Raw genomic sequence first — 26,451 nt, 5'->3', positions numbered from 1 at the left:
AGTCAGCTCAATGGAAGCACACAGATTCACCGCCACCAAAAAAATTTCGGGTAACCGCCAGTGCTGAAAAAATGATGGTGTCCCATGTTCTGGGACAGCGAGGGCGTAATCCTTACCCATTGCGTTCCAAAGGGCACTACGGTAACAGGTGCATCCTACAAAAATGTTTTGAAGAACAAATTCCTTCCTGCACTGCAACAAAAACGTCCGGGAAGGGCTGCGCGTGTGCTGTTTCACCAAGACAACGCACCCGCACATCGAGCTAACGTTACGCAACAGTTTCTTCGTGATAACAATTTTGAAGTGATTCCTCATGCTCCCTACTCACCTGATCTGGCTCCTAGAGACTTTTGGCTTTTTCCAACAATGAAAGACACTCTCCGTGGCCGCACATTCACCAGCCGTGCTACTATTGCCTCAGCGATTTTCCAGTGGTCAAAACAGAGTCCTAAAGAAGCCTTCGCCGCTGCCATGGAATGATGGCGTCAGCGTTGTGAAAAATGTGTACGTCTGCAGGGCGATTACGTCGAGAAATAACGCCAGTTTCATCGATTTCGCGTGAGTAGTTAATTAGAAAAAAAATCGGAGGCTTTAGAACTTGAATGCACCTCGTAATAATCAGTTTACTTTCTTTTTTCCTTCTGCCTCAGTGTCATATGACTGCCCTTACACAATGGCCTACCTGAACTATATGTTTGTAATCAAGCAAGGATCACATGAAAATTTTGCAGAACTAGAGTAAATACATACTGTGTATGCCACATAGCTTAGGTGTGACATATTTAAAAATATCTAGTGTCAAAGTCCTAAAATCTCAATTAATTACAGCTTAAAACAGTACAGTTCATATATCATGTACATTACAAAGGTACAAAACAACATTTAAAATTCATAATTACAGTTTTTCAAAATAATAATTACAGCATTGCATACCTGCTCTCCCAATACTTTTAGCATTAGAGACTCATCTCTACTGACATTAACATCAACTGAATGTTAAACTGCAATCTTCCTTCCTTAATACACATTAATACATATGCACATGCAAAATTTTTTGGTGCACATGATAGTCATCAGCCAATGGAAAAATTCACCAAAATAATTCCAATGTCAGAAGAATTATGTCATATAACTAGTTTGAATCTGAGATTTAATTAATGGGGAAAACGCATGTCTCAGGTACGAAGAAATAATTATGACCCTAACTCGAGTGCAATATTACATTTAACTGGGGCAGGTATTTTCTTTTACTCTCTTCAGCAAATTGAATTCAATACCACTAATTCTAGTTAACAGTATACTATTGTACACCTGCCCAATTATCCACAGATCAGAGGACGGTATATGCAAGTAACCTCCACTAAAACATTAGGATAGAAATGTAGTCCTTACACAATATTCACATTTGTTATTGAGTATGAGTGAGGGTATGCCTGACAGAATCAAATTGTTCTCTCCCATTAAATATTTGAGGGGGGTGGAGAGTAAGGGAAAAAAAAGAAGGAAATTTGTCCTATTGTATAGCACTGTACTTACTACAGCACAAAGATGTAGTCAATTATTGCTGACTTACATGCAATGGAGTGTATCCAGCAGTATCCCTACAATTTATGTTAGCACCACTCTCAATGAGTTTTTTGAGAATTTCATCTTTTCCCATACGGCTCGCCAGGTGAACAGCAGTCTGTCCATCCTGATTTTTGGCTTCTAGGCTGCGATAGCCGCATTTTAGAAGTTCAGATACAACTGTATAGTTCCCTAAGGAGAAGAAAATGTTACACTGTGAAATATAAAACAACAAAAACAGTGAGAATTATACTTTGGAAAAGCAGAACCGTTACAGGAATAAAATAAGTAATAATCTCAATGGAAGGTTGGAAAATTTTAAAATTTAACAAGCTTATAAATATTCGTCAGGCTTTTTTGCACCTGTTGACCAGACTGAATACTTCATTCTGATACTTCTGTTTCACAAATAAAAATAACGTGTAGTACTGGTTTCAGAACATCATTTACATACCTTCTTTTGTGGCTCGATGAAGAAGATTCATCCTTCCATGTCGCCTTGAATCATGAGGTGGTGGATCCTTCTTACACACTTTTGTAAGCTTACACAGTAATCCATGTGAAGCTTCTTGATAATGCTCTATGAGAGTTTCAAGCCCATGGATTATGGTGTGTTCGTCTACTCAAAAACATGTATCAAATCAGCAACAAGTCTTACAACAAAGAATGGCAAAAGGTCTCATAACACAGTTAGGAAAGTAGATTGTTGTATACTGATTGCACCCCAAAACTAGAAATAACAAAAATAACTTACTTATAATACCAAGACTCATTTATTTATCCTCTATTAAAAGTACTTTCACTGTTCAATGGAAAAACAAAGAGCACAATGTTATAATGCTGTTACTAATGTTAGTGAGCTAATGACATGAAACATTACTGTACTGTCAATGCAAAGATTACACTCTACTTATATATAAAATTGGGGAAATCTGTTAAATGTTTATCCATAAAATATTATCAATTACTGTCACATTACCACTGGTTTATATCTCAGTCCTCTGAATTCACCTCTAATTTCTGTGATGGATTTCCTGCCTTCTTCCTCATAACATTCACCTACCAGCAGTGGAATTCAAACATACTCATTACATTGAGCTTTGAGCCCTTGTTCAATGGAAGAGATGATTTGCACAGCACGAAGATGAACAAGTACTCATAGCTCTTACAGTAAGCACTTTAGAGCCCATGTTTACTAGACAACTTTTTCGTGTTTTGATCCATACTATCAACTCTCAAAATATGGAAAGCAAAGAGCTTGCAGCAGAAGAGATTTGTTTCACAGTATCGAAGATGAAGAGGTGCTTATAGCTCCTAAGATACTCATGTTAAAGCCTATGTTTTCAAGACCTCTGTGCTTCAAATGGTCGGTGTCACATCCCTGAATACTGACCTTTCCACCTGGCACACCCTACATACTGTGAAATGTAACTGCACTGTAACACTCCCTCGGGGCATGCTTGAAGTTACTTTTATGGCTAAAGACTTATCTCTGCTGAGAATAACATGTTGTATTCCGTTTGCAAAAAAAAAAAAAAAACTCTTCAATCCAATCACAAAGTTGGTCGGATACTATGTGAACTTGAATTTTGTTCATCAGATGGCAGTGGGGAACTGTATCCAAAGCCTTCCGCAAGTCAAGGAACAAGGTATCCAACTATGTGGCTTTCTGTCTGTTGTGGATGAACATAGAGAGCTTGGTTTCACACACTCATTGTTTACAGAACCCACGTTCTTCAGAAGTGTCATATTGTGTGAGCATCAAACATATTCCAAAAGGATATTCAGTGATTCTCAGGCCAGATTTTCTTGATAATGGTTTGATCTTTGACAAAGCACATTTGAGACCACTGAAACTGTGTTTCAATTGGAAATACAGTTGCAAACGAAGCAATGTTGCAAGAGTTACCTGTCACGAAAGTGAAGCCAGCTAAACTGCAGACAAGTTCATTAAAGATTGATCAGCAGGATAAAATACAGTCAGGTGCGGGGAAAGCAGTGTGGGTTTTGGTAGGTACTGATTCAATTTGTGGAACTTTGTACACGATTCAGCAACTCTAACATCAGAGAGTTGGATAATGCACATTGTTTTATGCACAAAAGCAAAGTGCACACAAGTAATATAAATGGAGAATACATGGTTCCAGTTAGCATAGATAACTTTGGTAGAAGTGAAGTTAGTCTGTCAAAAGGTACAGCGATAGCCACTCTGGCAGTACTGGAAGAAGACGAAATTGAAAGATCAAGTCTGAATATAAGCTAAACGTAAACTGTCGATATAGCAGCATTAAGTGAGGAAGTGGGTCACCTGAAGGCCAGTGATTGCACAGCTGTGGAGAAAGTATTGCTGCAGTTTAGCGATTTGTTTTGTATAGACGGCTAGTTACCAGCAGTTCCGGTAACTCAACACCATATACATACAGGGGATGGTATAGTGGCTTATAGGAAACCATATCACACAGTGAGGCATTTACAGTCACTAATAGAGTAGTTCACTGAACAGCAACCATCAGATGGGATCATAGAACCCATTGACAGCACCTGTAGCGTGAATTTAGTTATCATTATTATGAAATCATTAGATAAGGTGCTACAGAAGAATGCTGAAGATAAGGTGGGTAGATCACATAACTAATGAGGAGGTATTGAATAGGATTGGGGAGAAGAGAAGTTTGTGGCACAACTTGACTAGAAGAAGGGATCGTTTGGTAGGACATGTTTTGAGGCATCAAGGGGTCACAAATTTAGCATTGGAGGGCAGTGTGGAGGGTAAAAATCGTAGAGGGAGACCAAGAGATGAATACACTAAGCAGATTCAGAAGGATGTAGGTTGCAGTAGATACTGGGAGATGAAGAAGCTTGCACAGGATAGAGTAGCATGGAGAGCTGCATCAAACCAGTCTCAGGACTGAAGACCACAACAACAACAACAACAACAACAAGACAAAGAAATCCAGATTTTGCTATGATTATAGGTTTCTGACAGCTGTTACAGACACTTATCCAATCCACAACATACAGAAACCTTGGATAATTTTGGTCAGTGTTGTTAGTTTACCACAATGGATCTTAAAATTGGTTATCATTAGTTATAAGCAGCACCTGAGGTTACACCCAAGACATCATTTACAGTACCATGTGATCGTTTTCAGTATCAGTGCATGCTGTTTTGTTTAAAAAATGCACTGACTACTTTTCATCTTTCACTGGATGGAGTTTTAAGGGGGTTAAAGCCTAAGACTTGTATGACATATTTAGATGACATAATAATTTTCTAAAAGGATATATCAAACATGTGAGATGGTTGGAGGATTGTTACAGTAGATTGCAGGCAGCACATTTGATGCTAAGCCAGACCAAGTGCCATTTTGTTGAAACTCAGTTTAGTTAAACTGATTAGTGAAGACGGTGTGTAGACTGATTCTCAGCTTACAGAAACAATTCAAAATTTTCCAACACCGTGAACAAACAAACAAATACAGTCATTTATCAGGTTATGTAGCTACTACTGTAAATTTGTAAAGGAATACACAAAAATAGTTGAACCGGTGAACTGCTTTAAAAAAGCGTGTAAAGTTTCAGTGGACACATGATTGTCAGCTAGCGTTCAAAAAATTGAAGGAGGTACTGATTTCAGACTCAGTATTAGTTTTTCCCAATTTTGAAAAAGAGTTCATCCTCTTGTGCAAAGCTTATAATGAAGCAGTCAATTGTATTTTACATCTGATGGTTAATGGGCAGGAGCATCCTGTAGCATATGCTTTGAAGCAATTACATAAAGCAGAGTACTAGTCAACAACAGAAAAGGAAATGTTTGTGGTCGTACATGGTATTACATATTTTCAGTGTTATCTGTAAAGTTGTAACAGATCAGATATCACTGAAATGGATGCTTGGTCTGAAAGACCCATCTACTCTTCTAACACATTGGCCTCTCAATCTCAGCAAATTCGATTACGAGGTCATCCATAAACCAAGTAGGAAACACACGAACACACTAAGTTGCATAGTAGGCTTGTTGAGTACAATGGGTAAGAGTGTGTTCGAATAGCAACAAGTATGAGCAGAGGATAAAGACTGTCAGGCTTTCAAGTCAGAGTCATGAGATGTGGACCACATGTCATGGTCCCAGAGTTTCTCAGAAAGAATTGTTACAGATAAATGCATTGCAGAACAGTTTTGGTGGAAAAATATAAAGCTCGACAAGGAGCAGTATGTCCCATTTATGCAGAGAGTGGATATTTCATATAAGAAAATCCATTTGCAGAGGTTATCATATGTGTTGAAGCCATATCAAATACTTGGGTTTGGTATATGTGCACCATTCAACAAAACACCTGTGGGGAATAGGTATGTCTTTATGATCATCAACCATTTTTCACGTTTCCTAGCAATGATAACAACTCAGACCAACAGGCCAGTACTGTAGCACAGGCATTATTTAACAGCTGGTTGTTGAAGTTTGGAGTACCTGATACCTTAGTCATGGATCAGGGTATGACCTTTGTTTCCGAACTTATGAAAAGGCCATGCCATGTGTTTAAAAAATGCTGAGGTTCTATGTAAATGTTAAGACACAATGATTGGGGCACCTATATTCCAAATGTGGTTTGTGTGCACAACTCGAAGCTTCATACAGTAACCAGCATGTCATCATTTGAGGTGGTGTACAGGAGGAAGATGCCGTTTCTCTTTGGCATACTAAGCCCAGATAGCAAATCTGCAAGTTGGAACCAGATTGCAAATCAGTACAGAAGTTTGGGAAAAGAATACAGAAAATATGGAAAACTTGCAAAAAGCAAACACAAAGACTTCGGAATGCCAGAAATAGCTGAAAAGGCACATGGGAAAACTTCCGCAATATCACAAAGAGCACTGGGTATTGGTCACTATCCCTTCACACCGAAGGGAAAGACAAAGAAATTCTTTACCAAATATCATAGACAGTATCAAGTCACAGAGATGATCTGCCCAGTTAATGTAAAATTAAAATTTCCTACCAAATCATCTATTGTTCATCTCAGTGGGGTAAAACCATTTAAAGGTATGGTAGCTGTGGTACCACAATTATTACCTGCAAGTGATCCAGTAAGCAAATATACAGTTGGCAGAAATAAAAGAGCCTCCAGCAGTTAGACAGCACAATGCACATGGCATGCCTTATGCTTTAAGAGCATCTAGATTCTTTGCAGTGTTTTGTGCGTTGCTAAGTTATTCTTGATCTTTGCCTTTAAGGGTTATATTTTACACTATGTTGTGTTCAGACAGAGTTCGTGTTGTTTTGTTATGTCATTGCCATGTGTATTTTTACTATTTTATGAGAAGGAAAGTTGCTACTCAGTACATAGCGGAGATGCTGAGTCACACATAGGCAAAACGAAGAGACTCACAATTATAGCTTTCGGCTGTTAATGCCTTCGTCAAAAATAGAGACATACGCATACGCACATGCACACAGGCGCGCGCGTGCACCCGCACACCCGCGCGCACCCGCACCCACTCCCACACGCACCCCCCCCCTCCACACACACACACACACACACACACACACACACACACACACACGTAAACACAACTCAACACACACGACTGCAGTCTAGGCAACTGAAACCACACTGCGAGCAGCAGCACCAGCGCATGATGGGAGTAGCGACTGGGTGGGGTTAAGGAGGAGGCTGGAGAAGGGAGGGGGAGGGATAGTATGGTGTGGGTGGTGGACAGAACAGTACTGCAGGTTAGACGGAAGGCATCAGGAGAGAAGGGGAGGAAGGTAGAGGAAAAGAGAGAAAAAAAAAAGACTGGGTGTGGTGGTGGAATGACAACTGTTTAGTACTGGACTGGGAACAGGGAAGGGACTGGATGGGTGACAACAGTGACCAACCAAGGTTTAGGCCAGGAGGGTTACGGGAACATAGGATATACTGCAGGGAAAGTTCCCACCTGCGCATTTCAGAAAAGCTACTGTTGGTGGGAAGGATCCATATGGCACAGGCTGTGAATCAGTCATTGAAATGAAGGATATTTGGTGTATTTTTCTTTTAGTAATGTAAAGTTATTATCAGTTTTTTATGATATGTTTCTTGTTTTCCACTTGTCGCTAATTAATCATTTCAAAAGAAGGGAGAGCATGATGGACGGTTCCTTTCCACAGATGGTAAGCTTACGGAGGATATCTTGCGTGACAGGGATACGTATAAGGACACAGGAGGTAATGTTGGTTACAGATAATAAAAGAACTCGTGTAGTTTTGTTGTTAGCGGATTTGGAGAAATGCACTTGAGGGAATATGTTTTTTGTCCAGAAAAACCAATACAGACTGATACGTGGGCACAAGGTGCAAGTATGGTCTTTGGGGAAGACAAATGAGTCAAGCTCCAAAAAGGAAATCGCGCCCACACAGTCTTACTTCAAAAAGAGATGTGTGGGTGCATTCGGTCATGTTTCAATTAGGTATTTGCACATTTTACTTCTAAAATGAACTTAGACATGCACCATCCACGGGCCACTGACACATCAGTTACCAGTTGAGTGGTTAGCCGGGAAAGGTCAAGGGAACAGTTAATGGAAACAAAACTACTGTATTTTAGTAGTACTAGCTTTAGATTAAGGACTGCATTGCAATAAAATTTTAGAAATCTCACTTTAAGAGTCATCTCATATTAATAGTAGGTAAGGGAAAGCCCATGTGGGACAGCTCATCATTAAAGCCGGGTGTTGCCCACAGCACAGTATAGACTTTTACAGTTAAGAGCAATTGTAATTAAAAGACTCATCTTGGAGGATCCAGAACGAATAATTCAAATGAGGAGGGGTGTGATGCACTCCAAAACAGTTCGGCACCCGAACTGTAAATTTTTTAAAAAGTTTTATTCCAGTCATTGCAGGCAATAGAGGCAAGCTTGGCCAATATGCTAATCAAGAAGGCCACTGGGCAGTACCGTTGACATTACATCAAACACTCTGACCAGATGGGTTGTGACACTGACCATGGGCAACTCAGGTAGAACAGCTAACACTACCACACAGTGTGACCAAGTGTGAAGTAACTCCTCCTAATTCGGAGCACTTGCATACATTTGAAAACTCACACAATGCAAATACTTCCAACCCCAGCAATCTGTGCTCAGTGCAAAGCCGTAGAGTGAGCCAGGAAAAGCTGACGAGATGAGTAATGTGGAATAAATCCACCCCCTCCCCTTCCCCAGTAGGATTACATCAGAAGTACAGCAATAAATGCACAAATGATTGAGTCTAGAGGTCCAGGATATTCAGTTATGCCACTATTCTGTCTGTAGCTGGAACCAGAGAGAATGACAACCTGTTGATTTTCAGAAAAAACGTGACTAACACTCGGGCGATGAAGATCTGCTAGCTGATTGCATGCTAACCACCTTGTCAAGTTCTGCTCCACGGCATGCCACACCTGTGGTGTTGCAGCTGTTGGACTTGGAGAAACTTCATGATGCAAGTGGCTGAAGTGTGGCCATCCTCCGTCCTTGCAGCTGTTGGACTTGGAGAAACTTCATGATGCATGTGGCTGAAGTGTGGCCAGCCTCTGTCCTCTGAGAGACTTTGGTCGATGGAGTAAAAGCTGTCCACAATCTGCCTGGAGGAGGCACACCCTCACAGCCTGCTAGCCATCTAGACATCACTGATTATTGTCCTGGTTAACAGGGGCCCTGCTGCTCAGCATCAAACTTCTAGTGTTGGCTATCACACCCAAATGCACAACATGGGGACCACAAGTAAGCACAAGACTGCATAGCCAGCCAAACTCCGGAGGCTCTGAGTGGGCCACACTTGTTTCTTCGCCACTTGTGGGGCACATGGTGCCACAGAGGCAACGACCCATGACCCACGGCAACGTAATGCCAGGGCATCATAGGAGGCATCAGCACATTACACAACTGTTACGATGGCATGTGTGCTGAGTGGTCACAAGGACAGCTGTCGCACGTACAAAGCTGCCACAAATAAACATTTGTTAATGTCACCACTGTTTCAATGTGCACCCCGGAATAAATTAGCTCTCTCCCACATCATTCCTCTTGCCCATCCTGATGTCCAGTGGCTATGAAAAGGCCAGGTTGCTACAATTACAAAGCTTAGCAACAATTACAGTTTCGTTTATACATCTGTCATCTACCCATTGCCTCAGCTACATTGCCCCAAAAAAAAAAAAAAAAAAGTGAAGCACCCAGAAGACCCTGGTCACAGACAATGTGAGTTCGCATGCTCACACGCTATCGCTGGCTATATAAATGATTAGAGTTGCAACTCTTGTGACTTGTAGAATGACCACCAGAGCACACTGATATTGCTCATGTTTAGTGGTGTAACAAGGCCTGCAGGGTTATATAAGGAGCTTGAACAGTCTCACATGTTGAATGATCACTATGAAGTACATGAAGATGCCATGTACGCATGCAAGATAGCATTATGAGCATCTGACAGTTTGAAAGGGCCTCAATTGTGGGTCTCTGTTTGTCCGGCTGGTCAAGTCATGAAATATCCAGATTTGTGGGGCATTCATAAGTGACAGTGGCCAGATGGCAGGCATGCTTATTGTCAAGTTTTTTATCGACCATGTCTAACCACCACAAGGGAGGATCACTGTATTGTGCACCAACCATTTTGTAACACCTTCACATCTGTATCTGACATCCTAGAACAAATAATAGACTCTCTGCAACATTCTGTGTCGTTCCTTACCAGTGGTCGGAGACTAGCAACAGCTGGGCTGGGGAATTACTGTCCTACGCATAGGTTGCTTTTAATAACACAACAAAAATGACTCATTTACAGTGGTGTGAGACTGGGAAGCATGGCTTGCTGATGAATGACATAATATTGCATTCAGCAATGAATAACAGTTCTGCAATACCTTGGATTACCATCTACGGTAAGTATGGAGGAAACAGTTTTTCCAATGTTTTGGAGACACACACAGGTATCACTCCTAGCATCATGGTGTGGGGAACCATCAGGCATTATTTCAGGTCAGAGTTGGCAGTGAATGAGAGAACTTCGATGGTGTAACTGTGCATCACAGCACCCTGCATCCTCATATGTTACCTCTCACGTGACAGCATTGCGGTGACATTTTTCAACATGACAATGCTCATCCACACATGGCATATGCCTTTTAATATTGAGGTACTCTTGTGGCCAGCAAGATCCCCACATCTGTTCCTGATATAGCATGTGTGGGACCAGCTTGGATGTCAACACCACCCCAGTGACAGTATCCAGGTTCACTGATGAAGGCTGCGACCAAGAGATTTACGTGAGTGTCTTTTAACTGTGTCTGTCTGCAACTTGAAGTGTCTTCCTTTGGTAAGTAGCAATCTGTCTTTTCCTACATTGTTAACTCTATATTGTTATAACTGAAAGTAACACCAAATACTCTCTGAACATATGAAATTTCATTTTTGTTATCCCTCCCTTTCTGGGTGCATCACTTTTCTGTCAGGCAATGTATATGGTGAGTAACCTTTGCTCCTTCCATTGTTTGTAACCGATACTGAGGTAGTCTTTTACATCTAATGGCTGGAAGCGGTACCATTTGTGACAGTTAGCGCCTGACCATATTGGGAAGAGTCAACGAAAAATTTTGGTATACAATTAAATGTGAACAAAATTGAGAAAAAATTTATCGAAGGAGAAGGATGTAGTCCTATAAAAATATGTTCCCATTGAGAATTAGTTATTTCATATTCAAACTCATTATCTCTAAAAACATACTAAAACTTCTAACAAACTACAAAAGAGGTTTTGTATAACAGAAAAAAGTAGAGATGAGATGTAGTGTTCATGTCATAACAGACAAGACATAAAGTTGCACGAACATCTTTTGCCCCAGCCATTTTTTTATTATTCTGGAATGGTACTGAATTACAGATATTGAAGTGGTACTTTAACCCATTTTATTCTTGTAAGAGAGTTAAATAGTTAACATTGTCTGGCTCTGACCTATAATAGACTGAAGATAATGCACCACTTTTTTCTGCACACCAATGCTCCGAAGACTTAATCTGTGGCACAGTTGGTTGTTTGTCAGCAGTTTGAGTCTTATCTTGATCTTTGGTCCACGTCTTTTGTCATTATAAAGAAATTGTTTTAGAGCTACAACTGCTTTGCCACTGTGTTCTTAACTAACATACATAATTAGATAGAATGAACTCTGTAATGTTTTGCCAAATTCTATTTTCAGTACCCCCCCCCCCCCCCCCCTCCCCTTGTAACAGAAAATTAAGCAAAACAATGTAAAGTCTACAGCAGTTTTACTTACCTATGGAAAAAAAGGCATCTTCATTGTGTCTTCTTATCTGATAATGAATTATTTGTCCTTGATACTGAACTGACAGCACATAATCCCCTGCAGCTGTGTTGCTTTCACGGACCAAAAAGTAGCCATCTTCCACTTCATCTTCTGTGAACATAAACAACACCATTATTGTGCCCATTAAGAAAGACAATTAAGACATGATGTCAACAATGCAATGATACAGTCTGCAGAAAAACTGTTATATAACTTAATTAAACACATACATAGAAATATTAAACACATATCCTGCAACAGCTGAAATTAATCTGACAGTTAGATGTAAAAATAAAACCCAGTCTGAGATTTTCTGTATGTTCTCCTTTAAGATAAATAGAATGAAAAGGAAACAAATTGTGAATAAACCCATGGGTAACAAAGAATCCTCAAACAATAATGTACAGTGGTCTGGAATCACTGATGTAATACAATCACAGGAATAAGTAATAGGCTGACCTATGCAATAGTGAAGAAACACGATAAATTCCAGCGAAAGCAGTAACATTTAATAAGAAAGCAGTGAACATCAAAACTTCAAGAAAAGACAATCAAGTGAGGTGTGAGAAAGCTAAGACTGTAAAATACTAACCGTTTAGAGATGTAAAAATAATGGAAAAGGAGGCAGAACATAAGAGTAGTCAGAAAAATATATGAGGGGAAAAAGAAGCGCAATGCAATAAATGATGAACAGGTACATTGCAAAGATCATGTGGATTCATTAAAACAAAAGGTGATCAGCTATAGAGAAAACAAATAGTGGAGAAGCTCAGGAAGCAAAGACAGTTGCACTCGCAGTACAAGAAAGATCGGGAGAATGAGGACAGGGAAAAGTTAGTAGAGATTCGTGCTGCTGTAAAAAGAGCGATGCGCGAAGCATACAACCACTACCACCGTCATACGTTAGCAAAAGATCTTGCTGAAAACCCAAGGAAATTCTGGTCTTACGTAAAATCGGTAAGCGGGTCAAAGGCTTCCATCCAGTCACTCACTGATCAGTCTGGTCTGGCAACGGAAGACAGCAAAACGAAAGCTGAAATTTTAAATTTAGCATTTGAGAAATCTTTCACGCAGGAGGATCATGCAAACATACCGCCGTTTGAGTCTCGTACAGATTCCCGTATGGAGGACATAATTATAGACATCCCTGGGGTTGTGAAGCAGCTGAATGGGTTGAAAATAAATAAATCACCAGGTCCTGATGGGATTCCAATTCGGTTTTACAGAGAGTTCTCTACTGCATTGGCTCCTTACTTAGCTTGCATTTATCGTGAATCTCTTGCCCAACATAAAATCCCGAGCGACTGGAAAAAAGCGCAGGTGACACCTGTATATAAGAAGGGTAGAAGGACGGATCCTCAAAATTACAGACCAATATCCTTAACATCGATTTGTTGCAGGATTCTCGAACATATTCTCAGATCGAATATAATGAATTTCCTTGAGACAGAGAAGTTGCTGTCCATGCATCAGCACGGCTGTAGAAAGCATCACTCCTGCGAAACGCAACTTGCCCTTTTTTCACATGATATCTTGTGAACCATGGATGAAGGGTATCAGACGGATGCCATATTCCTTGACTTCCGGTGCCCCACTGCAGACTCCTAACTAAGGTACAAGCAGATGGAATTGGTTCCCAAACGTTTGAGTGGCTTGAAGACTTCTTAAGTAATAGAACCCAGTACATCGTCCTCGATGGTGAGTGTTCATCGGAGGTGAGTGTATCATCTGGAGTGCCCCAGGGAAGTGTGGTAGGTCCCCTGTTGTTTTCTATCTACATAAATGATCTTTTGGATAGGGTGGATAGCAATATGCGGCTGTTTGCTGATGATGCTGTGGTGTACGGTAAAGTGTCGTCGTTGAGTGACTGTAGGAGGATACATGATGACATGGACAGGATTTGTGATTGGTGTAAAGAATGGCAGCTAACTCTAAATATAGATAAATGTAAATTAATGCAGATGAATAGGAAAAAGAATCCCGTAATGTTTGAATACTCCATTAGTAGTGTAGCACTTGACACAGTCATGTCGATTAAATATTTGGGCATAACATTGCAGAGCGATATGAAGAGGGACAAGCATGTAATGGCAGCTGTGGGGAAGGCGGATAGTCGTCTTCGGTTCATTGGCAGAATTTTGGGAAGATGTGGTTCATCTGTAAAGGAGACCGCTTATAAAACACTAATATGACCTATTCTTGAGTACTGCTCGAGCGTTTGGGATCCCTATCAGATCGGTTTTAGGGAGGACCTAGAAGCAATTCAGAGGCGGGCTGCTAGATTTGTTACTGGTAGGTTTGATCATCACACGAATATTACGGAAATGGTTCAGGAACTTGGGTGGGAGTCTCTGGAGGAAAGGAGGTGTTCTTTTCGTGAATCGCTACTGAGGAAATTTAGAGAACCAGCATTTGAGGCTGACTGCAGTACAATTTTACTGCCGCCAACTTATATTTCGTGGAAAGACCACAAAGATAAGATAGAGATTAGGGCTCATACGGAGGCATATAGGCAGTCATTTTTCCCTTTGTTTGGGCGTGGAATAGGGAGAGAAGATGCTGGTTGTGGTACGAGGTACCCTCCACCACACACCATATGGTGGATTGCGGAGTATGTATGTAGATGTAGATGTAGAAATGGTAAAGAGACAATACAGAAAGAATAACCCAAAGATATACAAATACAAGTAATTAAACTGAGGTCATACTAATTAAAGAAAAAAAGCTGTAGGAATTCAATATACTGGGCTAATCACAAAGACGGAACGGATTTCCAACATTTATAACTTCCAAACTACAAAAGAAAGAAACACAATTCCAGTAATCCTGGAAACAGAAAAGTATGTGCTAAGAGAAATTCTGTAAGCACGTCCAACATTACCTGAACGACACCATTTCAGTATGTTGGATTGGAAGAGGAGGAGCAGAAGATGAACTTCATCACTGTTGGCCTCCGAGGTCTACAAACCTCACACCTTGTGACTTTTATCTGTGGGGTTGTAACACTTATATCGATTAGGAATAGGTTTATTTCAAGCAAGTGCATATATGCAATTTATGAAGTCTGCATTCTGTGTTGTTTGAAGTCCTTGATTTATTACCTTGTGAAGTAATTTAAGTGAATGATTAGCTTTTAGAGCTAGTTTTTACTTTAGCAAAAATCAAAGAACCTTGGCAAGTAAAACTTTACCCGTTTTTAGGTCCCAATCATTTTATCCTCCTATTAAGAAAAAAAAAATGAACTATTACTGTTACTAAGGAAAATTGCTATATGCTGAGGAGCTTAAACAATGTATTTAAGATCTTATTTATCTTTATTTGTGTTATTCATGTCAGTCAAGACTGAAGCCCCTCACATCCAAAGCTAGTTCTGCACTTCATGCAGCAATGTTTCAGTATTTTGATTAAGTAATGCTATTGACTGTGGCCATCATTAATATGAGCTCGGTGCAATTGTGCTCCCCATAATTTACTGGTGTATAACTGCTGCTACACACAGTACATAGTGTACTGTGTCAGTTTGTATCCTATTTGCTATTCAAAGGGAAATCTCAAAAAAAGTAACTTCAATAACTAATATTCAATTTTCTCAAATAGATATTTCCAAATTAATGGGCCTAATTAGGCTGGTGACCACTCTTTTTTTTTTCATTCATAATTTTATCACTTCTATGAACTCCCAAGGCTAAGACACATTTGGTTTTACAGTCAACTTCACAAAATTCAAAATTATAGACCGATAACCTTTTCCATTTCACACACGCATGGTCAAACTTTGAAATCCACTGAGAGGGTAACATGAGCGTGTTTCACGGCACGTTAGTGTTATATGTAGCTTTTCCCGTGACAGAACAAAAGGCTCAGTTATTACGGAATAGTGTTATTGGGTTATGTAAAACACCGTGTTTTTATTCCCTCTATGCCCGACACTCGTGAAAGTCTGTGTCATCCCATTGCCGAAGCTGTGAATTTGATAACGAGAGACCAGCTGCTTCACGTGTGGCAGGAAAGGAGCCGCTGTATTGATATTTGTCATGTAACACATGGTGCTCACATTGAATGTCCATAAATTTAACTTTTAACTTTCCAGGAACATTGGAATCATTTTTCCATCTTTTGTAGTTCAGCAGCAATAAATGTTTGAAATCTGTTCCTTATTTCTGAATAGCCCTATATTATTATATTTTACATCTACATAGGTATTCTGAAAAATACTATGAAGTACATGGCATACGGTGATTAGTGTGGTACCAGATGTTACGGTTTCTTCGTGTTCCAATTGTGTGTGTAGTGTGGGAAAATATTGTAGTGCAGTGAGTATTCCTGAACAGACACACAGAAACTGTCTTTCATGTTTACATAGCATGTTCAGAAATGTTTAAGACAGTAAACGTTTACCATGTGCACTCATCAACTTATTCTCCGAAAAACTTTTATGCAAAGGCTAGAAAGAGATTTAGATCTCCACTGAGGTACAGTCTTGCATAACTAGTAAGAGAAATCTGTAAGTGGGGATAAGTAGGCAGGAGACAGTAGTTGCTTGGAGCCTTGATCCATCCTGTATGGCAAGTTGGAAAACTCAACATGAAGATCTGAGATCTTGATTAACATTATAATGCAACAATCAGCTTTACTCTGCCACAAAAAAAATGCATAGCTTCAAAATAGTTTGGTAAGACAAAAAACACATTCATAGACTTGGGATCTGATGAAAAACAGAAATAGTTGGATATCATCATTAATATTGAACTCCAAGATAAAACTTGTAATATACTAATATGGCATAATAATACCAACGTGCCAATTTTGTATGTGCTTTGCACAACAAATGTGCTACTGTTGAACTTTCTGATTAAACTGAATGAAGTGAAACAAAAAATGACTTTCTCAAAGATCAAGTTGCTTACATGTGGTTTCTGCAATGATGGTGATACTTCCACGCTACACATTAGTCTGAACTTATGATTCAGAAATTAGCATAGCATCCGTTTTCTTCAAATCATAAACTCATCATTATAACCTACTTAAATATGGTGACAAATCAGGGCTTTCACAGAAAAATTTAAGTGCTCATTTTTCCCACAAGCCGTTCGAGAGTTGAAGGTAGAGAGACAGCTTGAAGGTGGTTCATTGATCCTTCTACCAGGCCCTTTATTATAAATAGCAGAGTAATCACGCAGATGTAGAGACAGACAAAGCATCTCAAGAAATGCTAAGATGAAGGCATCAATTTTAATATAGTACATTCTACTGATAAAATCAAAAAATAATTTATATAGCTTTCATTGTGATACTGACAATGAATAAACACTGTTAAAACTTATAGAAGATTAAAACATAATGAATGGAGACATTCACCATACTAAAGTATGTACAGTTCACAAATAGTTATAGAACATTGAGGTAAGTCTGAGAATTTGAGTTAAGTTAAAATAAATGAGCAAAACATATAAAAATTAGTTTTAAAATGCCGTCAACATCAAAGCCCTTAGAGACAGTGAAAGTTTCTATAAAAGTTTTGTGAACACATCAATTTTCAATTTGACACAAGAGATAGTTTATGCACAAAATTCAGCTGTTGTTACCAAAAGAGGTGTGTGAAAATAAATCTCAAATACGTAGAATGATGGAGATAACTGGCACTGCACTGTATGCATCAAGCACATAGAAATCAAATTAAGGCATTTTTTTACACTTCAGGAGAAGAAAATGGATACATTAAAGAAGATTTAGATGCAATACATCCTGAGCATGAAGAACTCTTGCAAGGGGGGGGTGGGGGGGGGGGGGGGAGGGGAGAAGAAGAAAAGAAAAAAAAATTGAAGTAATGAAGGAAAATGATCTGCTAAGTGGTTCAAATGGCTCTTAGCACTATGGGACTTAATATCTGAGGTCATCAGTCCCCTAGAACTTAGAACTACTTAAACCTAACTAACCTAAGGACATCACAAACATCCATGCCCCAGGCAGGATTCAAACACCACCGTAGCAGTTGTGCGGTTCCAGACTGAAGCACCTAGAACCGCTCGGCTCTGCTGAGTGCTTAAAAGTAAACAACCTGAGTGTTTCTGCGAGTTTACAGGAAACTAATTTAATATTAAAAGAAGATTCGCCTGCAACACACTAAGAATATGAAGATTTCTTGAAGAAAAATGAAAAAGAATGGCAAACTATCTGTCACAGAAAGTGATCAGTAATGTTGATCACATTATGTTGTAAGATTCATCTGTGGTTAGAAATGTACATAACAACAAGTTTGTAATTGCAAACTAGGATCATATCCTAGTGCTTCCAACAAAAAGTTCTGCAATAATATATGTATCACTAAGTGAAAGGTATACATGTCTAACATCAGATAAAACCAATTAAAGCCTATAAACTCTAATTTGTACATACATATTAATTCCCAAACCAGTGTAGAGGGAGGTAAGAAATGTTCTTCTGGCAGAAAGGTTGGAGGGGAAGGAAGCGGGGTGAAGTAAAATGACTGGTAAGGTTTAGGAAAAAGAGGTGAAATTCAGAAAAGTTGCCCAGAACCCCAGATCAAGGGAGAATCACCGGATGAGATGAGAAAGAAAGACTGATTGTTGGGGACTGCACCAGACAAGATTTGAAAACCTGATAGCTTAAAGGTGGCAGACAGGACAATATGTACATCGGGAGATTACTGACAAAACATTTTGCACAAGTCAATGAAGAGCGGAAACTAAGCGCACTGTATGTGTGTCGAAGTAGCTGATCAATACATTTAAGACCAGGATAACACTGAGTAACAAGTGGTGTACTGATAAGTTGTTTCATGGAGGGACCAGCAGTACCAGATTTTGATGTGATGGCCCAGGAAATCTGCTTCTGAACTAGGTTGGTGGGATAATTGCATCCAGTGAAGGCTGAGGTGAGAATGATTGTGTATTACTGTAAAGAGTCTGCCTCTGAACAAATACATTTGCCTAGAAAGCTGAAGATGTATGGGATGTTTTCAAATCTTGTTCGGTGCAATCCCCATCAATCAGTCTTTCTTTCGCATCCCGTCCAGAAAGTCTCCCCTGACCCGCAGTTCTGGGTGACTTTTCTGAACTCTACCCCTTCTGCTAAGCCTCACCAGTCCTTTCCTTCATCCCTCTTCCTCCTCCTTCATCCTTTCTGCCAGAAGAAGGAGCTACTGGCTCCAAATGCTTGCAAACTTTAATATCTTTGTATGTGTGTTCTCCTGCAGCCACTTTGTGAGTCAATTTTTTATCTGTACAATTACATTACATTTTCATGAAGTGATAATTTCCATTAAAATATTATGGTGTGTTTTTTGGCTAACACACTATTTAGAGGTGATGATGTAAAATTTTAGTGTATTAATCAAAAGGAGACTAGCACCAATTCACAAATCTGTGGTCATTGTACACAAATATGACAGTAATATTACACCAAGTAAGTTTTGTAGAGAATGTTAGATGCAGAACGGGTTTTTGCTTTAACAATCTTGGCAAAAGAAAAATCACCAATTTCATAATAGAAGCCATGGAAAAAGAAGCTTGAGGAAGGCATGTCACTCTGTGAGTCATCGGATTCTAATAGACAAAGTGATCTGCTGTGGCATCCGAGATACACAACTGACTCTTATAGAACCGTATCTTGATGAGCTCTGGATTCCTAGATGTTTCAATTGGCAAGTGTCATGGTTCCAAACTGTGACCCTGATTGTTTATAATGTACACTAATGACTTATCTAGTATCACATAATGTAGAACTGTTCTATATGCTGATGATACCAGTTTCATTGCAACTATAAATGACACAGAAGACCTAAATGAACAAAGCGAAGCCAACTTAAAGATTTCCAGTATACGCTTTAAGGATTTCCAGTATCTGGTTTAAAGACAGTGAATTAACTGGAAATGTAATTTTTAGTTGACGTAATACCAATGACAGTCTGTTAAACTTCTGGGTGCACACCTGGCTTCCAAATTAAACTGAAACCACCACACAGATTCTATAGGCACTATATTACAAAGAGTAAGATATATGTTACATAAATTTAAAGGATCAGTGAAAAGATGATGGTCAGCTCCTATTATGTATTTTTTCATAGCCATGTAACATACTGCATACAGTTTTGGAGCAGTGCCACTGGAGCAAAAAGAGTTTTTACATGCAGAAAAAGGCTATTAGATGAGCAGCGGGTGTTTTCACAAACAAGGTAACATTTGAGACCTTTTCAAGAAACTGAGTGTCATAACAGTTCATCAATATTTATACTTATTGGTTAGCCTACACAAAAGAAAACCAATAGAGCTACAAATTAAGGCAATCACTTCAATGTCACAAAGAAAAGACTGACCAACCTTTTACAAGACTAAGCAAAATTCACAATAGGTGTACATACCTCGGAGTAAAACTGTTTAGTGTAATGCCACCTTAAGCACTGCCTCATTAAAAATCTTCACAAATGTTCTAAAAAACTGGTTTAAAGAGAAGGGTTTTAATGTCATATGTATGCAAATACACATGCTTTACTTGTTTACTTTATTAAACAATGGAAAATCCAGGATGGAATGTAACATTGGTATGAAAAGGAAAGTTGCTAGCTCGCTACATAGCAGAGATGCTGAGTCGCGGATAGGCACAGATAAAAGACTGTCACAATCTAAGCTTTCCGCTACCAAGGCCTTTGTCGAAAATACATGGCGCGCGCGCGCACACACACACACACACACACACACACACACACACACACACACACACAACTATCCTCTGGCAGCTGGTGGCTTCAGCTGCCAGACACTGCAGTCAGGTGTGTGTGTGTGTGTGTGTGTGTGTGTGTGTGTGTGTGTGTGTGTGTGTGTGTGTTGTCCATTTTTGACAAAGGCCTCGTTGGCCAAAAGCTTAGAATGTGACATTCTTTTTGTTGTGCCTATCTGCAACTCCACTGTATGGCGAGTCGCAACTTTCCTTTTCATAATATTGTTTACTTTATTATTATCATGTGTAACATTATCTATTGTTCAGGTTGTGCAAACTATTAACATCAATTGCATTCAAAATGCTCAAAGCTGAAAAAATGAATGAATGAATAAATAAATAAATAAATAAATAAACAGTAAGTGGTCACATAATATTCCTTAAATATGGTAAAGAAAAAAATTATTCCTATTGAGAGTGTAACTTCTGGTGAATCTGAATCTCTTGTTTACCCAATGATGGCAACTGTGTAAATCACAGACATAATGCAAATGAGCATAGGACACTTAATGAAACCAATATTAATATCAAAGATAATGGAAATGATGCAGTAAAAAACAATAATTATATCAAAAACACACCTAGTTCAGAAAATTTGGAAGAGACAATGCATAATGTTGAAACTATTCACGCAATGGATGATGTCCAGAACTAAAATCACGGTGATATTCATCAAAGTAAAGAACAGGGAATCTCTACAGATATACTGCATGATCTGGCAGGAACACCTTCACCTTCAGACAATGTCCAACATACAAAACTTAGAACCCAATTCATTTCATCAGACCTTTCAAAATCTGAACACCAAGAATTATACCACGGATTCCATTGCAGAAATTAACAACTCTGATGTTTTAGTTACAAGTCAATATTGGTCTAAAAATGAACCAATTAGTGTTATGTCAATCACTCTCCATGGTCTTTTGCTCTGCCTCCAGCAGAAAAGGGAAACATGATGACAGGGTAGTAATCTTTGTTATGAGAGGTAGTAACTATAATGTATGAGTTGCAAGCACTTTTCACACATCAATGAGTTTAATCAAAAATATTTAATATTACAATACAGTTAAATAACCAATGACACTGGTTTCAATCACACTGAGAGCTAGATGAGATGCAAACGGAACCTTTATCACCTACATGAAATCCAGAACATAATCAATATAATATGTAATCAAGAAACAAAAATTCAAAGTGGTGGAAATGAAAACTGAGAATTTCTTCAACTCGGACACTTAAACATCAGTTTCAGTAAATAGGAAAGAAGTTGGTGGACTAACTGTATCTTGTATAGAAAAAAAATCTCAGAATAAGCAAAGAGAAGACCAGTGTAATGTAGTATAGGTACACTCACGACGGCAATGTGCAATACTATGGAGTGAGTTTCTCTAAACAACTGATAGATATGCCAGCTGATCTTCACAACACTGCCCTGAACCCCAAGTATCCCAGGGGAAGACCACTTACGAGTGCAAAAAACAACGGCCTTGAGTCAATGGTGTGCTTCATTCTCCCTATCGGTCATGATTTTCGCAAGAACCTATCAAGCGCTAAACGGATAACTGAAAATTCCATTTTAATGATTACAAAGTGAGGCCTCAGAATGAAAGTGTATAAGAGTCACATGATGATGGACTTTTCAATAACTGAAACTGGTAATGGTTAAACGGGAAGAGGCTTTTTATGTCATACTTGTGTCTGGTTGCAGTATTCAAGTTCTAATCCTTATCAGACTCAGAATGTTAGCTTTTAGACAAATGTTTCTTTTAAACTATATTCTGTCAGACCAAAAATTTTAGGAAAAAAGTTAACATGGTGGTCTTAAATTGTCAACCCTCCCCCTCGCTCACTTGATTAGAGCACACAGAACATTCATACAATCATGTGCAACTGTAAGAATAGTTCTCCTTTGGGATGATATTCATTTTGTGCATCACAATCACACCTCCTTCAGTTTTGATGAAAGATCAGAGCCCCATTATTCTGCACACTTTGGCTTTTTGTGGTAGGTTCATATTGATAAAACCAAATATTTTCACCTGTGATCATTTTGTCCAGAAAAGAATTGTCCATAATTAATCAAATGTCCAGGCTATTATGCTGTGGTTAAACACAGATTTCACTCTGGTACAGAAGCTGTGTAACGGTTTTTCCACCAAGGGATGACAGCAACAGCAGACGACACCAATCGACAGTGGCCAATCGCACTCGCATATTCAAAACATGTGACGTCATGCCACTGTGCAGAAGCTTGCGGAAGTGTAATTTTGCTGTAGTCAGTAGTGAGGCCAGGTTGTGAATCAGATATTTAAAAAAGCTGTGATCCCCTTAAAAATGTCCTCCACAGGTGGAGACAAATTGTCAGGCTTTAAGGTGAAATCCATTCGTTAACAGTGTAATAGCCCAGAATGTTTCATTAATTGTCACATTTCCGGCTGTGAAAGTTTCCATTTTACAAAAAAAAAAAGGTTCAAATGGCTCTGAGCACTGTGGGACTTAACTTCTGAGGTCATCATCCCCTACTTTTTACTATCAGAGTTGTCCATGTTTTTCATTTCAATTAAGTCATGGCAAGTGTACACACATTCATTTGTTGTTTGGCAGTCAAGGTGTGCAGGACACACTTTGCACACACTTTTCTATTATTCAAAACATACAGGAGAATGTCTTGGGTGATGTTCGGTTAGTTGTTCCATTACAATCTGTGACACAACAACGTTGACACACTATGGTCGCACATCCACTACTTAACACTGTCTCCTCATAACTGACTGTTCGAGTGCACATTTGTTGTTTGCAGTTGTTAGTTCAAGATGCACCAGCAGTTACTACACTGATGTCGTGTGTACACAACTTACAGTCTTGCAACTTTTTGGATAAACAGTGTACATGCCTAACCAGCTACAGTGACCCAGCTTACTACACTGACACTGTAATTTGATTGGAGTGAGAGCTAGTGTTGGGTGGAGTATGTGAAGGGCAAGAAGAGGAGATGGGGAGAGGGAGGAAGGGTTGGAGAAGAGTGCCTGAGCTGGGACGGAGGGGCAGCAGGTATGCAGAATATGAATGTGGCATCAATGAGCTTGTTCCAGCAACAGGCAGGGGAAATTGTGTGCAGTGTGCAATGCTGTGGAGGAGTGGATTGAGAGGGGAAGATAGAACAAAGGAAGAGGGAGACTGCAGAGGATCATGTGTGAGTGCAGGAGGACTGAAGTTACGCTCATGGGGCACTTGTGGACCTAAGTGCTCATCAATTGCCACTAACTCCAGATGCTGCATTTGTATCAGTTCGAAGAAAGCCAGAACATGTAATGAATACTGAGTAGCAGGCAGTCTACCTCGAGCCATTTGCCATAAAACCTCAATACGATTTTGTTATTCACAGCAACCCTAAGATGACCCCCCCCCCCCCCCTCCCCCGCCTTCCCAATGACCAAAGTGCACAGACCCTGGATACGTTCTTCACAAAAACAGTATTCAACAGGCTAAAGCTGTCGGCGAGCTGAATTCCACATTAACAATGATCCTTCAGGTGTTCTCATTAATTGAAAATCATCAACACCATACTTAAACCAAATATTATGCGTACACTTTACTGTGGTGGTCATAGGTGGAAGGTGTTTAGCTCTGTAGTTGCTTAAGATACTGGAAGAAGTACACGTAAAACCCAAACTACCATGTTTACGACACTGACAACCTCAGCATATAAATGTACGGTAGCTGTTGCTGAATGCTTTGTGTACCTTGTCTTGCACTGTGTTGTGTATTGCTCACTGTTTTCTATTTTTAAATTAGTGAAGAGCTAATCCTGGTCCATGGTGGTGTTTGTGTACGACCCTTACAACACCACATGGGATTGGCAATCTCTATGACCAGATGCACAGAACAAGAATGTAGCTTTTCAGCTCTGTGAGAGGGAGATGGGGCATGTTCCCCCACTGCACTCGTCTCCCTCAGGCAGTCTAAGTTCTCATTTGTTTACACTCTGGCTGATTGCCACAATACATTCTCCACACTCTACAAAGATCAGAAAAGTATCGACAATAAACAGCATTTGATCCATGGCTAAACTTTGTAGGTAACTAAACAAATGTTGAAAAGGGCATTTATAAATGAAATGCACAAGACAGAAATCACATTTTGTAAGAAAATTGCTAGCAGTATGAAGCAGGGAACAGATGCAAGACATAAAAAGAAACCTGAGAAGTTCTCAACAGGTTACAATTTCGATAACATCGATAAAACAAATCACAAAGTAACTTTAATACAACTGTGATTAAAACTTTCTAGATTCTTTAATTTAGAATCTATTTGTGTTCTAATAAAATTATATTCCTGACTAAGTCCAATGATGGGCATGAAGTACCTTGGAGCAGAAGCTGTTCAGCTGCTTCCCTAGATATCTTTCCATGGTACCAACAGATTTCATCATCCCTGTTCATTGTCACATCTGAGTTGCACTGCAAAAGAACACCATCTACATCATAAACCATATTTGCAGTCTCGTGTCTAATATTAATATATGTACAAACACTTTATAAACTACACAGTGATATGGAGAACATATTCTTAGTAGCAGGAAACACAAAGAAAACAATAAAGCCATTTTCTCATATCCAATAATAAACTGTATTTCCCCCAGTCTGACCAGTTACCTGGCACTAACACTGTACTGCATATTTTTAGGTCTCTTCGCTGCCCAGTAAGTTATTGCCATTTTTGTGATGCAAAAAATGTGTACAGTGTTGCCTAACATTTTTAATTTGTGTCATAGACATGTACATTTACCACGCAGTTATTAACATTAACAATGATGAACTGATACTTAACAATGTATTGAATATATGTTGTGAAGTGAAACCTATAAACAATTTAAACACCACCTATATTTATTGGCAAGATGTAAGTGGATTGAAACTGTTTCCTGTCTCAGTTGCTAGAATATAAGATTTCAAAGTGATGCAAAGGTTGAAAACTCTCTTTCCATGTCCAGAAATGTAGGCCTAAAATGGAGCACTTTCAAAAACACCATGCATGTATTATGTAAAAATTTGTGGGGATATGAAAGAATGAACACGTAGGCTCAATAATTGCTAAAGCACATGGAAGACTTCAGTTCACTGGTAAGATACTGAGAAACTACACTACGTCTATGAAGGAGACTTAACAAAATACTTGTGTGATCCTTCCTAGAACACTGCTCAACTGTGTGGGATACATAACAAATAGGACAAACAGGGATATTAAATGTATACAAAGACGGGCAGCACATAAGGTCACTGATTTGCTGATTTGTTTGACTCTTGGGGCAGCACTGCGGAAATGCTAAAAAACCTGTGTGTCAGACACTTGAAGAAACATGCCATCTATATAGATAAATACAACTTACAAAGTTTAAAGAACCCACATCAAGTGAGAAATTTGTGGGTCTTACCATAATAGGGACTGCAAAGGAAGGTTAGCCTACATATTTCTATGAAGAGTCTCAAATAGAGTAGTTCAAAAGGAGAAAGCAGAGCGTACATCTGAAAGAGCAATTATTACAGGTTAATTCTCATGCACTGCATATAATAACATTGAGGAAGTCCACAAAAGCAGAGGGCAACTGACAATATTTACATTACCTTCAGGGTGTTTCAAAAATGACCGGTATATTTGAAACGGCAATAAAAACTAAACGAGCAGCGATAGAAATACACAGTTTGTTGCAATATGCTTGGGACAACAGTACATTTTCAGGCAGACAAACTTTCGAAATTACAGTAGTTACAATTTTCAACAACAGATGGCGCTGCGGTCTGGGAAACTCTATAGTACGATATATTCCA

At 39.2% G+C, this 26,451-nt stretch overlaps 1 protein-coding gene across 6 annotated transcripts in view; it reads right to left on the bottom strand.

The window, feature by feature from the left end:
• The window catches only part of LOC126176812 (tyrosine-protein kinase Shark), a 165,417-nt gene that overhangs the window by 123,816 nt on the left and 15,150 nt on the right, over nt 1–26,451 (bottom strand). For all 6 annotated transcript variants that reach the window (XM_049924004.1, XM_049924017.1, XM_049924010.1 and 3 more), the window contains exons 2-5: nt 24,990–25,083; nt 11,858–11,998; nt 2,021–2,185; nt 1,574–1,758 (exon numbers count right to left, since the gene is read on the bottom strand). In XM_049924004.1, coding sequence (XP_049779961.1) covers nt 1,574–1,758; nt 2,021–2,185; nt 11,858–11,998; nt 24,990–25,083 — 585 coding nt within the window. The remainder of the gene's footprint in view (nt 1–1,573; nt 1,759–2,020; nt 2,186–11,857; nt 11,999–24,989; nt 25,084–26,451) is intronic.

The sequence above is a fragment of the Schistocerca cancellata genome, chromosome 1 (genome assembly GCF_023864275.1).
Source record: "Schistocerca cancellata isolate TAMUIC-IGC-003103 chromosome 1, iqSchCanc2.1, whole genome shotgun sequence".
Lineage (NCBI taxonomy): Eukaryota > Metazoa > Arthropoda > Insecta > Orthoptera > Acrididae > Schistocerca > Schistocerca cancellata.
The sequence above is the reverse complement of the archived record's forward strand: the minus strand, read 5'-3'. Positions and strand labels throughout refer to the sequence as shown.